General features: G+C 63.3%; 1 protein-coding gene across 1 annotated transcript in view; it reads right to left on the reverse strand.

Annotated features, from left to right (window-relative positions):
• Window positions 1-16,901, reverse strand: part of PDPK1 (3-phosphoinositide dependent protein kinase 1) — a 44,969-nt gene that overhangs the window by 4,726 nt on the left and 23,342 nt on the right. The window contains exons 7-13 of the mRNA XM_037507759.2: window positions 10,177-10,252; window positions 7,979-8,047; window positions 7,766-7,862; window positions 6,770-6,943; window positions 4,872-5,083; window positions 1,128-1,185; window positions 272-424 (exon numbers count right to left, since the gene is read on the reverse strand). Of these exons, the coding sequence (XP_037363656.1) occupies window positions 272-424; window positions 1,128-1,185; window positions 4,872-5,083; window positions 6,770-6,943; window positions 7,766-7,862; window positions 7,979-8,047; window positions 10,177-10,252 (839 nt within the window). The remainder of the gene's footprint in view (window positions 1-271; window positions 425-1,127; window positions 1,186-4,871; window positions 5,084-6,769; window positions 6,944-7,765; window positions 7,863-7,978; window positions 8,048-10,176; window positions 10,253-16,901) is intronic.

Genomic DNA, 16,901 nt, shown 5'->3' on the forward strand with positions numbered 1-16,901 from the left:
TCAGCGCCCCCAGAAGCCCGCCAGAGAGAAACCGTCCGGTGCGCGCGTGCGCGGCCACTGCAGCACCACCAGCCGCCACGAGCAGGGAGGCTGTTCACGCCGCACACGTGCAGCATGCAGGGACGCCCCACGGACCCTGTGGGTCACCCTCAGTTGAGAAACACGCACAGGGGGCTCCCAGCCCAACTTGGGCCCTGGCACTGGGGAAAGGGCACTGGGACGCTTGGGCCTCCAGCTGCCCTGCACGCAGAACCCCTGGGGACACCCTCACCGTGTGGACAAAGAAGGTCTTAAAATTCTTGGCCTCTGGCCGGAGCTCCTGCGACCACGGGATCTCGCCCTTCAGGACTCTGTTGACAGGATCCACGTAGTACAGGTGAGGCCCTTCCGTGAGCAGCAGCTGTCGCCGCCGTGCAAATAAGCCCTGACGGGAAAACCACAGTCATGCAGACCCAGCCGGCCGAGGCCCAGCACGAAGTGGCACGGGGGCTGCAGCCATCCCCACCCAGTCACTCAGGCACAGCAAGCGGAGCCAGCGCTGCCGGCCAGGTCTGCCCACTGGCGAGCAACGCCCCCCCCCCACCCCATCGCCTCTCTGGGCACCTCTCCTGGGCGGCCCCGTGAGAGACAGCAGGCCCACCCCGCGGCAGTCCGGCTGCTCAGTGACTACCCACCGCCCCCAGCGACAGCCAGGCCCCTGCTTCTCGTGCCCTCTTGCCACGCTGGCCAGACCTGTGCCAGGCACGGGCCCTTCACCCCCTTCCCGCAGCCCATCATGGAGGACACTGGAGTAGGTGAGGCTGAGCGGGCCAGAAGGGGAGCAGGAGCCCAGCCAGCAGAGGGAGTGGACGCCAACAGCTTTGATGCCACAATCAATTCATACAACACCACAGAGCACCTCTCGAAACCCCCCAGCGGGGCAGCGGGCTCCTGCTGGGTGCCGGAGTTGCCCCAACTCAACAAAACTCTGAAGCCGGTTCGGAGCCAGCTCGTGTGCGGCAGGAACCACCCCACGGGTCAGACGGCCGGGGCCACGTGCGGGCTCAGAACGCTCCCCGGAGGCTGCAGCCCCTCAGCGGTCACGGCTCAAGGGGCGTCAAGACCCAGGCGGGCAGGAGGGCGCTCACCTTCCGCTTGTCTACTGGGCCCATCTTCAGTATTAAGTTGTTTTCTACAAACTGGTGCCTAGAAAAAGAGAAACGGAGAGTCAAAGATAGGCTGCTCCATCCGCCTGCCTTCCGAATGAACTTCCCGACGACGCCTGCCCACCCCGCCTGAGCCGGCCCGCCCCACACAGACGAGCCGCCGCCCCGGCGCCTCCACCTGCGCCCGGTCCGGGTCCGGGACAGGCCGCCTGCCGCCTCGCACGGTGGAAGAAGGGGCCACACGGCCCCTGGGGCGAGGCGCAGCCGTGACCCAGGCTGTCCAGAGGTGAGCGCCACGCAGGCGCCAGGGTAGCGCTCAGAGCCCGGAGCATGTTAGGAACACAAAGCCCTGAGGCCCGCGCCGGAAACCAGTGCTGCAATGCACACAAGGAGCAGCTGGCGCAGCCGGTGCCAAACACAGCTTTGGCGGACAGTGGTCACGAGCCCGACTCGCGCCGGTTCCCAGGAGACCAGCCAGGCGGTTCTGCGTCTTCACCTCTGGGCCGCGGCTGGCAGCATGTCTGCGTCCCGGGAGGCCGGGGAATGTGAGGGCCAACGCAGAAACAGAGCATTCCGGGCCACTGTTCCCTCAGTGGCCACTGCTGTATCATGGGCGTCCCGTGCTCTCCTCGGAGCCGGGGCTGGGCACCCCGCACTCCGCCGGCCTGGCCTGACCCAGCCGATGCCGCCCAGAGCCTACGGGGCTTCCTGACCCATACCTCAGAACTGAGGACCTGGCCCCAAATAAACGGTGAGCAGCACGTGAGCTGTGACAGCCGGATGCTCCTGAAAGGCTGTGCCTGGTGTGAGGAGAAGCGTGGCAGTGGACTCTGGAGTCTAAAGACAGCCAGACGCCTTGAAACAGACGGAGAGTCGTCAAGGGGCCTTCCAGGGTGACAAAAGGGGGCCTGCCGGCCGGGAAGACACCACCACCAGCAGGGCCTCTCCCCACCCCTGTCCCTGTGACTGGGAGCCCCTGTGTGAAGGACCCCAGATCAGCAACTCGGAGGAGACTGGCACGGGGCAGACTCTGACTGGAGCGCAGGCTGGGGGCGGCGCGCACAGCCAGGCCCTTCAGGGCAGAGAGCCGCTCGAGCACAGAGCCTGCCTGGCCAGCAGAACCACCTGTGGCATCGTGCTCCTGGGCAGACGGGGAGAAACTCGAGAGAACTCGAAGGAAGGGGAGAAGGGCGCAGCGACCAGGTCTCAGGAAAGGGGGTTCCTTTCAGGCCTGACAAACAAGCAAGACACCAAAACCAAGCAGGAGAACAAAATAAGCCGAGAAGACAAGCTGGAGGAGGCTTCCAGCAAACACAACCCCGCGAGAGGCACTGGCAAAGTGACAGAAAAGGTCTTAAACCACAACCAAAAACGAAGCAAGATGCCAACCGGAAACCCCAGTGTCCTGCTCCCAGATAAATGAACCCACCTCCCGCGTGTCCTCCTGGGGGGCACTGGCATGTGGGCACGCGCCACAGGTGTGGGACTCAGCACGGGGCCCACGGCCTTGCCATGAGGGCGGCTGGTGGGGAGGGCGGCCAGCACACACGCCGAGGGGCCCTTGGTCCTGAGGGAGGGATGACCCGGCCGGCCGATGGCAGAGCACGGTGGCACTGGGCGGAGGTGGGGGCGCAGCAAGCCAGCCCCCAAGTGACCCGACAGATGGGGCCCGGCAAGGGCAGGTGGGGCGGTCATGCAGGCAACTGGCCCATCAGTGCAGCTGCTAGTGACATGACGCACTTTGACAAGTGTAAGATCCTAAAGGAGTCTTCCTGATTTCTACCTCAGAGTCAGCGTGGGGGGAGCGCCTGGCGGGCACCTCACACAAAATACTGTGAAAGTGGCCACCCCCCCACCACTCCACACCCAGGTCTCTCTCCTCCGCCCGCCCCAGGCTCTAGAAATGACCCTTAAGGATGAAGACCGGCAGCCACAACAAGCTGGTCCTCAGATCTGCAGTGCCGGGCACTGTTCACACGCCTCAGCTTCATGGGAGACCCAGAGAGCTTCTCCTGTCAGGGCTAGATCCGCTGACATTTTCATATGAAAAATGAAAACAGACACTTTCAAATATGCAGTTAAAAAACAATGAACAGGGCCTCCCTGGTGGCGAAGGCGGTTGAGCGCAGCGCTGTGAAGCTGTCCACAGCCTCTGTAGCACCGGTTCAATCCCGGCCGGCCAGACTGGGTCCCACATAGTGCGGCAGACCTCTCCTGTCTTGCCCGCTGCTCCCCTCAGCAGTGTATTTCAGCCAGTCTGCCTGTTCTGCTCCCCGCTCTGTCTCCGGTGAAGCCTCTCACCCTCCCACGCATCTGGCCTGTACCCCAGTTCTTGTATAAAAAAATAAATAAGGGCCTCCCCGGTGGCGCAACGGTTGAGCGCTGGGCTGCAAAGCTGCCCCTAGCCTCTGCAGCGGGGGTTCGATCCCTGGCCACCGGCGAGGGTCCCACATGGCGCGCAGACCTCTCCTGCCGCCCGCTGCTCCCCTCAGCAGTGTACTTCGGTCCTTCTGCCTGTTCTGCTCCCCGCTCTGGCTCTGGTGAATCCTTTCACCCTCCCGCGCTTCTGACTGTACCCAGTGCTTGTATAAATAAATATACAAATCTTAAAAAGAAAAAATACTGGACATGGCTTCAGGTGAAGTAAACAGTCTTTTGTGACCCTGGTGACTGTTTCCCTGGTTTGTTAAATAAATCCCGTTATTGTTATTCTCTGAACCTGAGTGGTCAGGTTATTCTCTGAACCTGCAATTATGCGCACGGGTGAAGAGCTCAGACAGTGACCAGTAAACCATTCGGGCATGTCTCTGGCCGGTTTACTGCCCCTTATCACCTGGTCATAATCATGATGGGGTGACTCTGGCCCGTGGGCCACGTAACTAGAATCACTGTCCCGCAGGACAGAGACCAGCAAAACCTGCTGTTCAGTTCAAGGGGATGAGGACCGCTGACCCGTCAGGTGCCTCCAGCTCTCAACTGTCAGCTTCCAAAGTGGAGGGAAAGAAAAGGACCCCAAAGAGCAAGCAGCTTGCAGGGTCTGCAGTCTGCCCCACCCCAGCTGCTCAGTTCGGCCCAGAACCACAGGCTGCTGGCCCAGCAAGAGGACTTCTTGGAGATGTACAGGCAGGGCCCGGGAATCCCTGCCCTGTCTGAGCCGGGCCAGCAGAGCCCTGGTCAAAGCTCTGGTCACAGCCGCCAGGGATGTCGTGCAGCAGCCAGCTCCAGGAAGTGCCGTGCCCACCCCTCCTCCACGCCTCAGGTCCTGGGCGTGCTCCACCCAGCCAGCCTCACGCCCTGCCCCGCCATCTTCCTCCAGCTCACGCACCCTGTGACGTGCCATGTCTCCCCAGCCAGGCGAGTCCACCAAGCGCAGGCTGGAGGGAGCGGCTCCCTCCGTGGCCCAGCGGAGACCAAGCGGAAGAGCAGAGGCGACCATGAGGCGCTGCGCCTCCCACGACACACGCAGAGCAGAGCGCTGCCCACGGAGCACGGCAGGGAACAGCAGAAATACACCCCCAGCCCCTGGCTCTCAAGACTCAAAGAAAAAAAATCATGCCAGGAGACAAAGTCAAAGAACACAAAGGTCCAAGAAGATGCCTAACAGGGGTGAAAACGCAAACCCACACGAGCCCAGTCTGTGGGTCAAAACCGCGTGGGTAGGCAGCACCGTGTGCCCCCCACACCATGCCCCCCCACGGGAGCCCCACTGCGCCAATGGGTTCTCACCAAGGGTTCCCACTGGCCTGCTTCTCCAGCAACAACCGCTTCTCCTCCTCGGAAAACTGCAAGTCCAGTTCAAAAGAATTGCTGTCCAGGTCGTGGATGTACTGCTCGATGTTGCTGCCGGCCCTGGGGGGCGGGCCCGGGTCTGCGGCAGACAGGGAGTGGGAGGAGGAGGACACCTGCATGCAGCCAAACTGGCTCAGGAGGTTGTCGTACTGCGGAGAGAGAGGGGCGTGAGGCGAGGGGGCCCAGGGCAGCGAGCTCCAATGAGGCCTGCCCCTGCCTCTCCTGCACGTGGGGGCATCCTGGGCACCCCTCAGAAGAGCTGGCCCGGGAGAGGGCTCACCATGACGCTCACCCCAGGAGGTGGTACCACCAGGGGGAGGCCTGGGCCTGATGACCCAAGGCCCCGCTCTGCCCAGGCCAGATGCCAAGAGGCTCAGTGGAGGGCCTGGGAGGTCAGCACACCCTTCCTTCAGCCCAGCGGGCCCATGTTTTGAGTCTGGCAGTCACCCCGTATTCCAACGAGACTAACTACACTCAGTTTTCAAAATACTACTCCCTTCAGGGGCCTCCCGGTGGCGCAGCGGTTGAGCGCTGGGTTGCGAAGCTGCCCGCGGCCTCTGCAGCGCCGGTTCGATCCCGGCCGCCGGCGAGGGTCCCACATGGCGCGCAGACCTCTCCTGCCGCCCGCTGCTCCCCTCAGCAGTGTCCTTCGGTCCTTCTGCCTGCTCTGCTCCCCGCTCTGGCTCTGGTGAATTCTCTCACCCTCCCGCGCTTCTGACTGTGCCCAGTGCTTGTGTAAATAAATAAATAAATAAATAAATCTCTTTTTAAAAAAAGAAATAAACGATTTCTCTTAAAAAAAAAAAATACTACTCCCTTCAATCTCAGCAAAACTTCATGCAGCCTGGCACAGCCACACTCGACTGCTGCCCTGGAGGCAGCGGTGCACCCACTTCGACGGGGAAAACTGGCTCATCACAAAGTGCGCACTGGGCGGGGAGCCCGGCAGGGTGCATGAGGGAGGCCCCACTAAGCGAAGGAGAGGAGCGCGTCTTCCCAAGCTCCCCGTGCCGGCAGAGGGTCCTGGCTGCCACCCCCAGTGCTCTCCCGTGTCTCAACAAGCCTATAAAGGCAGTGGGTGGGGGGCTGCCCCGTCAGCCCCACCCCTACACGGGGTGACCAGGGCTCAGGCCTGGCCAAGGTGACGCCTGCAGACATGTCAAAGTCAGGCCCATCCTCCCCGTACCCTCCAACGCAGCTGGAGGCTCAGACCACAGCCCCCGTGTTCAGGGCTCCTGTCCAGGGGTGCCACTGCACTGTGCCCCACCGGACTTTCTAGAGGCACCCTGTCTGCTCTACCCTGGCCCCCTCAGCTGCACCTGTGCAGGTCCAGCAGTGACATGGGATGGGGGATGGGGGATGGGGGAAGGAGTGGAGTCCACACTCCCCTCCAGGGTGCAGTGAACCAACCCCCCCACTCTGCTGCAAGGCCACAGCCCCACAGCACTCGCGCCACTCCCACCCTGCCTGAGCCTCTTCACCCATCTCCCTTAGAAGGGTGGTGCCTCTGCGCTCAAGAGGATGCTGGCTGCCCTCCGGGACACCTCGTCAACCCCTCACGAAGGGGGCGCAGAGCCCAAGGGGACGGGCAGACAGGCGCTGCATTCACTGGCTCCTGTCCAACCCCCATGGGCCAAAGACAGCCCCAGGAAACAAGGAGCTGCTCTCCAGCCAGCATAGGGGGGGTGGGCACCGGGCAGGCAGCCCCACCGCCAGCCACCACCTGGCACCCAGCCTGGGGTGCTGAACACACAGCAGCCCCACCTCGAGCAGGACAGGCCCGTACGTGTGTACACACACATACCCCCGCCCTGCCCCACAGCCGCCCGGCTCACATTCCCGTAGCAGTCCTCGTCGTCTTCGGACATGGCGGGTAAGTATGCCGTGAGCTTCGGGGGCGTCTGGTGGTGCAGATTCTCCCATGTAATGGACTCAAAGAAGGGATGGGCCTTCAGAGGACTGTACCCGCCCATTTCTTCACAGCCTAATCTCTTTGTAGCATCTAAAACCTGAAATTAAGTTGAAACAAGGCAGTGTCAGGTTGAAAAATTCTGATCCAGAAGAGTCTTTGCGAATAGCTCTTCTCAACTCAGCTGCTCCCGGGGACAGGAAAGCACCGGGGCACACCCAAGTCAGGCCAGAGCCTGGGGGGGACCCTTGGGTCCTTCTCCCCAGTCTCTGCCCCCGCCACCGCACAGGCGAACGGGAATTACCACCTCCACATTCGATGGGCAGCAAGGAGCTGACCACGCCTGGAGGAGAGCGCGAAGAGCCTCCATCCAGGCGCAGGAAGGACCATCTGGCCAGCAAGCTGTGAGCGCGGGAGGGACACGCCCACCACCCCAGCAGCGCCCTATCCGAAGGACCCCACGGATGAAATGTGCATGACGCACAAGGTGCGGGGAAAAGGGCTGGCTGCAGCCCCACCCAGCCCAGGGGCACGGAGCCCGCCAAGGGGCTGGAGCGGGGGCAGAGTGCCCGGGACACAGCTCTGGCAGCCACCTGTGGGCCTCTGCTGTGTCACCTGCGCTATGCCCACGGCCTCGGCAGTGGCTCTAGCGCTGCCCCCACAGGCTCACTGCAGCCAGCCGGCCACCCGCACGGCCAGGCCCAGCAGCCATGGGCCAAGGCCGCAGCAGGCTGGTGCGCAGTACAGAGGGCATGGGAGCGCGGCCGCTCGGGCCGCGGGTGAGCAGCCTGGAGGGGGGCGGCTCTCACAGTGAATGTACCCACAATCACCGTCACTCCAGAGACCCGAAGGTGCCTGACGGCTGGGGGTGCAGGGCACAGCGATGGGATCCTCCCACCTGAAGAAAATTCAAAATATTCACCAGGAGCTTTTCCACGAGGTCTCTGGCCTTAGGGAAGAATTTTTCCGGAAAGTCATATTCCAACTTAATGATCTTCTGAAATATAAGATACTCGTTTCTGTAAAATAAGAAAACCGTCACTCGACACAAGCCACCGCCGCATGCAGCTGGGACGGGACCCCAAAGCCCTCCCGCCCTGCCAGCCCGGCTGCCCATGTGCACAGCGGCGCTCACCCTGCCCGGAAGGGCGGCAGTCCCGCCACGAGCTGGTAGATGATGCAGCCGAGGGCCCACAGGTCTGAGCTGCAGAGCGGAAAACACAGAGAGGACACTTGTGGACTCGGCGACAGGCGCGTCCGCCTCCGCTCAGTCTGTTTCAACCGCCCCTCTTCAGCCTCCCGTCACCCGGGAAGGGGTGGGGGGGCACGTACAGTCGGGACTGCTGGGCCAGGCCAGGGGTCCCCTCCCCGCTCTCCCACCTCCCGCGAAGGCTACCAGCTTCCTCAGACCTCGGCCTGGGGCGGGGGCGGGGGGGGCGCACGTGGGTGGGGTAGCCCGCAGAGGGGTGCCCCACCACAGCAGGCCATTGCTGTTTACCCCAGACAGACTCAAGCGTGGCTGAGCAGCGGCACCCCGGGTGCCACGGAGCCCGCTCCTTCCCGAGCCCCGCCCTCCCTCAGAAACACTTTAATCACACATTTTAAAAGGAAAACACTGCAGCTCCCAATTTTCAGACAGGCGTATTTCCAGAATAAACCAGCAGGGCAGGGCCTCTCCTAGCCTCCCCGCCTGGCTCCTCCGGATGCACCAGCTCAGGACAGGCCGGACTCAGCTCAGACCCAAGAGCATCGAGGCACCGCTCCCCACTGCCAGAGCCTCTCGGGGCTGGCTGCGGTCTGCGTCTGGGGGAGGCCACAGCCTGGCGCCAGCAAGGGCCAGGGCGCAAGCGGGGCGTGTGGTGGGGCGAGGCCCAGCGAGTCTATGCTCGGTCCGAGTGTGGGTCCCCCGGTCTCCCCATGGTCCATTCTGGAGAAAGCAGGGAGTTACACAGGGGAAAAGGGGACAAAAAAGAGGGGGAGGGTGGGGTACCCAAGAAACAGCTTTCAGGCCCTATGCATATTTGAATGTTTTACCATCCACAGGCATCGTCAACATTTTAAATGCCTTTTTAACACGATGGAAAACAAAGGGGGAAGCCAGCGTGAAGTCTGGAAAGCAGAGGAACCAAGGACTTCTCAAATGCTTGGGTGACACAGGTCGGCCACCCCGCGACCCGAGACGGCGCCTGGGCAGGCCCTGTCCCTGCTGGCTAGGCGGGTGGCCTCGCTGCCAGCACGGGATGCAGATGCCACCCTGAGCTGAGAACAAAGGCCTCCGCGCCCCACGACAGAGGGGCAGCGGGACGAAGGCGTGAGCATGCTGTGCGGGAGCCTCACGCCGTCACAGGGGCAAATGCAAAACGGGTCCCTGTAGAGGGCTCCGGTTGTGTAAAAATTACGTAAATGTAGAAAAGCAATCACTGGAAACACACAGCAATCCGTGACCCGAGAGGCTACGTGTGTGGGGACGTGAGCAAGCTTTAGAACCAGAGGGACAAAACTCGGCTATCTCGAATAAGCTCCACAACCAAGAATTAAGAAGCATAAGATACATAGTGATGCGCACTCACCCCCACAGACCGCTCAACACACGGACAGCCAGTCTGGACCTACTCCCCCCATTCCGAGCAGGAGGCGCACGGGGGCCCTCCCTCCCACGCCGCGCTGACCAGTCGCCGGTGCCGGCAACGCGCGGCTCCAGGGAGGGCCTGCCCACAGCACTGCCTGCTCCTGCATGGGGCAGGGGGGCGGGGGGGGTGTAACGCACAGGCTCCCCCAATTCCCTTTTCGCCCCTGCCCACTTGGCCTGCCAGCCATGCCTTCTCCTCTCTCTGGCCACTGTCCTCTGCACCCTTCTGCACTTCCCTCTTCACCCCCAGGCTCCCAACAGGCCGATCCAGGTCTGAGTGCGCTGCGGGCCAGGCCCCTGCAGACACCCGCCCCACCGGCCTGCGCGCCAGGCCAGCCAGCTTCTTCCCAGCCCGACACTCTGCGCCCACTAGCCAAGGAGGGTCCAGGATCCCTGGGCGCTGGGACACGGGGAAACTGGGTCAATGCGGCAGACCCCTAGTCTACTCTTCCCCCCGAGAAGTTGTCCAAAGGAGCAAGATCCATCTCAAAGCACAAGACCACAGGCGTCCCCCGGAAACAGAACATGTAATAAAGCAACTCACAGGTTATCGGAGCAAAGATTCCGGTTAAGAGGCAAGACACATGGTTCCTGCCAAAAATGCTGAGCATGAAAGGCACCAGAGGCCCCTCCTAACTGCATCTCGCTGACAAATACACTGCTTTAGAGGAGAGGCATGCCGGGATCAAAAGAAAGCTGCTTACCTCTTACAGGCCGACTTCTCTGTGAGCAGCTCTGGAGAGACGTACTGGGCCGTGCCCACGAAGGAGTTGGCCCTGGCTGGGGAGACAGGAGAAGAGGTGGTCACTTGGAGTCAGCCCGCATGCAGTACAGCCCCGCCCAAATGCAAGACGTCAGGTTTATGTGGCAAATCAGACTGTGCACCCCAAGGGCCGATGCTGCCAGGGCTGGCTCAAGATCACTGCCCATCAGACCCCCTCACAGCCCCCCTCGAAGAGCTGGCTCAGCATTCGGGCTGAAGTGGTCAGGGCCTGGAGCCGCATCAACTGTCACAGCAGGACTGCGGAACCTGATAGCCCAGGCGGGTGGCCAGCACTGCATGAACGCGGGGGCAGGCAGGACCCCCGTAGGCAGGGTGGGCAGAGCCTCCTTGGACCCAACAGCTGGGGGGTGGCGAGGACAAAGACTTGGGCTGCCTCCCACTGCGGATCCGCAATCCTGCTCCCGACCAGCACCAGAAAGCAGAACCAACACCAGGCGCAGCCCTCAACACAAGCCAGCCGGCCTCCCCAAACCTCCAGAGGCACCCCAGGTCCTCTGTATGGCGGGTGGCACCACAGCTCTCAGCCCCCCTGCAAGCAGACAGGGGTCCAGACACCAGTGTGACCGCCAACCGCGGCTGAGGCCTGCCACTTCTCTAAGGCAGGGTGAACGCTGCCCCACCTCCCATAAGCCCCTGGCCAACCCCTGCACAACCTGCCCTGCAGGCCACACGGCTCCGGAACACCAGAGGCCCCAGCCCAGCCGCCCTCCACTTCCCAGGCTTGGAGACAGACTCGCTGTTGGATCGCATTTCGCCTTTTACCTGCCTGGCCCTCCTCAGGCCAGGCCATCCTCGACATCCTCAATAGGATGAAGCGGACATCACTCCAGGGTCTCTCTCCTGTAGACCAGCACTCCCAGCTGAGAGGCCGCCAGGCCCTCCACATCAACTCTACACAGGCGGTTCTAACACCCGCAACAGCCCCAGACACCCCAGCCCCAAACTCCCAGAAAACCCCTCTCCAGGGCAGCACTGTCCTAAGAGGCGGCACACGTGTGGAACATCCAGAAGAGAGGGTGGAGGACAACAGAAAAGGTCTTCCTGGGCCTCCCCGGGGGCGCAGCGGTTGAGCGCAGGGCTGCGAAGCTGCCCGCAGCCTCTGCAGCGCCGGCTCGATCCCCGGCCGCGGGCGAGGGTCCCACATGGCGCACAGACCTCTCCTGCTGCCCGCTGCTCCCCTCAGCAGTGTGCTTCGTTAGTCTGTCTGTTCTGCTCCCCGCTCTGGCTCTGGTGAATTCTCTCACCCTCCCGTGCTTCTGACTGTGCCCAGTGCTTGTATAAATAAATAAATAAACATTTTTTTAAAAAAAGATCTTTCTTTCTCTATTTTTCCACAACCAGGGTCCAGATCCAGGGAGCAGACTTCTCTCCCCCAATGACCCAAGTTCTATCCCAGACACCTCAGCCCAGCCTGAGTCAGAATAACTGGGCAGTTAAGCTTGCGGGGGTAAGACGTGAGAGCCCCATGCTCTCCTTACGATCTCCAGCTGAAAATCATGCCAGCCCTGAAGGTGGTGTAAGGAACCCAGGGCCACTGCCATGCCCAGTGGCACCCCGGGGCCTGGGGCACTCCCAGGAGGGAGGAAGCGCAGATGAGGATGAGGGGCCGTCTCCAGAGGTGGCCCTGGGTGAGCAGGGGCATGGGAGGGAGGCGCAGGAGCGCCACCCTGCTCCAGCCCAGGTGGCCCTCCGGACAGGTGCCCTGGGGCCGCCGCGCTGGCCCAGAGCTTTCCCAGGAAGACATCCCCGGGTCCTCGTCCCGCCAGGGCCCTGACCGAGACCGCCGAGAACACGGAGGCGAGTCACCAGAGGAAAAGCAGCCCGGGGCCCAAGCCAAGCCCACTCCTGCGTGCCAGCCTCGGCGCGCCCGCAATCGGCACGGGGGAGAGGGGGCGAGCGCGGCAAGGGACGCAGGGCTGCCGCAGGGCGCAGGGCGCGCGGGGCTTCTGGGGGAGCAGATTCCAACGAGCGTCCGCACCCGGGCCTGCCCGCGTCCGGCACGAGGCCAAGGACAGGGCCGGTACGGCCTGGGCCCCTGAGCGCGCCCCGTGGGTCGGCTCCGCCCGGCACTCGCCGTGAGCCCGCGGTCTGCGCCCTGAAGCGCCACCGTCAAGCGGCTCTGGGAATGCAGGTTCCCGGGCAGACGGTCGGTCGGCGCGCCAGGACCCGGGGTCTGACAGCGCGGCGGCCGCGCCCAGGCGGAGGCGGCGCAGGGCCGGTCAACGAGGCCCGGGCGGCGCGCCCAGGAGGGCGACCGCCCCACGACGCACGACGCACGACGCGTGACGCACGACGCAGTGCCGCGCGGGCTGCGGGGACGTGGCGGCCGCCACCGCCCCGACAACGCGGCAGCCTGGCCCGGCCGGAGGGGCGGGGCCTCCGGCCGGAAGGGCAGGGCCGCGCGCGGGGGCGGGGCCGGCGGGCCGCGGCGGAGCCCACCACAGGGCGGCGCCAGGGAGCGGCGCCCGCGGGCTCCGGACGGAGCGGCCCGTCCCCGCCGAGGCGCCCTCCTCGGGGCGGCCACCCCTCCCCGCGCAAGACCCTCGTTTTGGCCCGAGGAGCCTCTCGGGGCGTCCGCGGCCCGCGGGGTCCCCTCGGCGGGCAGCACGGCCAGACCCGCCCCGGGCGAGGGAGCGAGGCTCTCCGGGCCCCGCGGCTCCTCCGGGGGCGGGCGGCCAGGGGCGAAGGCCTGCGGAGACCGGGCTCAGAACCGCGCTGGCCGGCGCCGCTGACCCACCCAGGGGGCCCGGGCCGCGGGAAGGCCCGGGGGGCGCGGGCCAGAGCGGGCCGCGCGGTGGCGACGTGGTGGCAGAAGCCAGGCCCGGGGCAGGCGAGGCAGAGGGAAGGGGAGACACCGGGGTCCGCCCCGCAGCGCGGGCCCCTGCACAGGACCAGCGCCGGGGCTCCCGCTCCTCGCCGGAGGCAGGACAGCCTCAGCACAGTCACCGCCCGGCCCCGGGGCCTCGGGCGGCAGGCGGCGCCCAGCCCGGGGTGGAGCGCAAGGCCCGCCGCCGGGGCCTCTGTTCAGAGCTGGGCGGGCGCGGGGCAGCCCGCAAGAAGACCAAACGCGAGGCGCCAGCCAGGGAAGAAGAGCCGGGGCCACCTCTAGCCGCGCAGACCCGCCAGACGTCTTCCCAGGTGGCTGCACCACCTGCCATTCCCACCGGGAGGGTCGTCTCCCCATGGCCCGGCCACGCCATCCGGTCTTCCTGCGCGAGCAGGCCTGTGATGGGAAGCAGCACCTCACTGTGGAGCCCCCCACATCTTCCCAACATGCTGAGGCCTTCCCCTGCATTGTCACCAGTGAGTGACTGCCTCGGAGCGATGGCTGCGGAGACCCCGGCCCGTTCTTCAAGGGAGACAGCAGAGTCCTCATCAGACCCTGGATTGCAAAATGTCCTCCTGTCCGGGGGCGCCTCTCCCCTCATCGTGGCGGCACCACGCACTCCGGCGCAGTCTGCTGAGCGGCTCTCCCGCCTGTTGGCACTGCATCCAAGCCAGCCTACCTCGGTCAGGGCCCGCGCCTGTGCACCCAGCTCTCGTGCGCGGTGTGTGTGTGGGGGGGCAGTAAGCGCACTGCACTCTGGGGGTTATAAAGAGCTGCTGACGTCACAGAGGTGAGCTCGCTGCTCCCCGGTGAGAAGCACATCGCCACCAGCCTCTGGGGCGCGGCAATGAACCCGAACGAGGTCAAGCAGCCAGGCCTGACCACTAGCTCACAGGACACACAAAGAGGCGGGACACGTTACATGACCCCACAGAGATGCACCCACAAGCTCCGTAGACAGGAGGCCTGGTTTTCTCCAGGCTCTAGGGGAGAAGGAACATGGCCTAAAAGGAATGAGACACACTAGCTGAGCTCAACATGGGGAACTTTTATTTGAATCCTGACTCAAGTAAACCACCACCAAAAACCGATGGATGCAGGATTATGATGATCGGAAATCTTTTCTAAAACATAAACCGGGCCTCCCTGGTGGCGCAAGGGCTTAAGACGCAGCCTATGAAGCTGGCCACAGCCTCTGCAGCACGAGTTCCATCCCCGGCCGGCCAGGGAGCATCCCACAGGGCGCAGCAGACCTCCCGTCTCCTCGCTGCTCCCCTCAGCAGTGTGTCTCAGTCAATCTGCCTGTTCTGCTTCCCACTCTGTCTCTGGTGAGTCCTCTCACCCCCCGACACCTCTGGCCTGTACCCCAGCTCTTATACATAAATAAATCTTAAAAAAAAAAAATATATGGGCCTCCCTGGTGGCGCAGCAGGTTGAGCGCAGCGCTATGAAGCTGTCCGCAGCCTCTGCGGCGTGGGTTCAATCCCGGCTGGCCAGGGAGATTCCCGCATGGCGCGGCAGACCTCTCTTGTCCTGTCTCCCCACTGCTCCCCTCAGCAGTGTACTTCGGTCCGTCTGCCTGTTCTGCTCCCCACTCTGTCTCTAGTGAATCCTCTCACCCCCCACACCTCTAGCCTGTACCCCAGTTCTTATATAAAAATAAACAAATCTTTAAAAAACAAAACAAAACATAAACCCCAGGCCCCATGCTATGATCCAAGAAGTGCCCACACTGAAAAGGCCAGAGCAGATACTCTGGATGCTGAGAGATGTGTGTGCGGTGGGGGTGGGGAGAGGGGTGGTGGTGTCAGGGACTCTCCTCTTCATGCCAGCTCCCCTCTGGTGGCAAAGCAAAGTCCATCTTGAAAGGGAGTCCTGGGGTATGTGTGCAGGGGGCACAGAGAGGGTGCAGAGCAGGTGTCGCTGAGCGTGCCAGAATGCCGGGAGTGCACAGAGGGCCTCCATCCACAGCACGTGGGAGGGGCCTGCCAGTAGGTGCCACAGAGGAGCCTTCGAAGGCCCCCTCTCACCTCCCCAACAGAAAGACCTGCACGGAGCTGAGGACACACATTTCCAGCCACAAACCCCAGTCTGAACCTCAGGATGCAGAAGGGCAGAGGCACAGGCAGACAAGGGGCTGACATCGAGTGACAGCTACGCTCTTCCTGGAGACATCTGTGCACACCTGAGCAAGGTGAGGAGTCACATGTCCACTGTGCCACAAAGTCCCCCTCAGTCCCAGAAGCCTCCAGAGCCGCCCTGTCTGCTCTCCCCCACCCCACAGACCCAACAGCAGCCCTTCTCAAGGAGGACCCGTGGGGTGAGGTCTGGTAAGGAGGACCACCTCGCCCCCTGGGAGGGTGGCGCTAGCTCCACCCCAGCTGAGGGGCCTGCCCTGGTGCCCACCAACACTTTGCTTCTCAAAGTCTGCAGAAGAAGTGGGGAAAGCTAACGCGGGACAAAGGTCAGACGCCAAACTGCTTCAGACAAAACGAGAGCAAGCACGAAATGAATCAGTCACATGATCAAACACGTCTTCCCTTTCCCTCTAAAGAAGAAAAGCCACCGCGCCTACGCGTACCAGCCGTTCTCCTGGCCGATGCTGTAAGGACCGATAGCCCCCGGGGCCAGAAAGAAAAAAAAAACAGCTTATTTCACTATTCACCATTGCATTGAGTTCTTGCATTTTCCAAATGGTTACAGGGCAACAGGAGCACCTTGTGAAATGCCAGCCTGAGGAGCAAGGACGAGCAGACGGGCCTTATCTCAGCAGGAGGCCAGCAATGGGGCACAGCGGCCCACCTGCCTCGCCTGTTGCGGACATGCTTCCCGCCAGGGGCCACGGCGGCCAGCAGGACGCGGCTGGAAGGGGCCCAGGAAGCCCAGTGCCACCTCTTGGTGCAGGGGGGGCTCCTGGGCTGGGCGCGCCTGCGGGCAGGAGGCACTAGGACCAACCTGGTGCAGAAGTGCAAGCTCGCCCTGACTGCAAGGCCCGTCTCAGTCCCAAACAGCGGTGGTTTGCTCCTCAGAGAATCTCCAGACCCTCTGGGGCGCAGCGTGCCTGCAGAGACTAAAGCGCTCACCAAGAGAATCTTGGCAAGAACCCTGAGTTTTAAAATACCAGGAAGAGGCCTCCCTGGTGGCGCAGGTGGTTGAGCACCAAGCTGTGAAGCTGCCCAGAGCCTCTGCAGGGCAGGTTTGATCCCCGCCGGCCGGCGAGGGCCCCACATGGCGCGCAGACCTCTCCTGCCGCCCGCTGCTCCCCTCAGCAGTGTATTTCGGTCCTTCTGCCTGTTCTGCTCCCTGCTCTGGCTCTGGTGGATCCTCTCACCCCCCCGCATCGCTGGCCTGTACCCCAGCTCTTGTATGCACAGATAATAAAGCAACGCACAGTGGCCGACAGCTTTCCCAATCTCGCGCACAGACTTCATCTGCCATCTACTCCATATGTGAAACGGTCTCTAGGTCACCAGCCGCTCTTCCCACCCTGGCTGTGACTCCCTCGGGTCAGCAGCGGAAGGGGGCAAGCCAAAACCCCCGCCCTCTGCCAGCCCGTGGGACTGTCAGCAGCAATCCTCAGGTGACCGAGCCGCCAGAGCACCGGGCCCGGCGGCAGGAGGGTCTGCGGGGATAGACACGCACTTGGCCAGCAGGTGGGCGCCAGCCCCATTCACTTGGTGATGGCAGCCTAGCGGGTGCGCCCAGCGCCACGCACACGAGACAGGGAGGCAGCCCCAGCGGCTCTGGGACCCTGGGAAGATGCACCTCGTTACAGCCCCCAGACCCACGGGAAGACCTGGAGACCAGGAACAAATGTG

The sequence above is a fragment of the Talpa occidentalis genome, unplaced genomic scaffold, assembly GCF_014898055.3.
Source record: "Talpa occidentalis isolate TD23 unplaced genomic scaffold, MPIMG_talOcc4v2.1 talOcc4.12, whole genome shotgun sequence".
Lineage (NCBI taxonomy): Eukaryota > Metazoa > Chordata > Mammalia > Eulipotyphla > Talpidae > Talpa > Talpa occidentalis.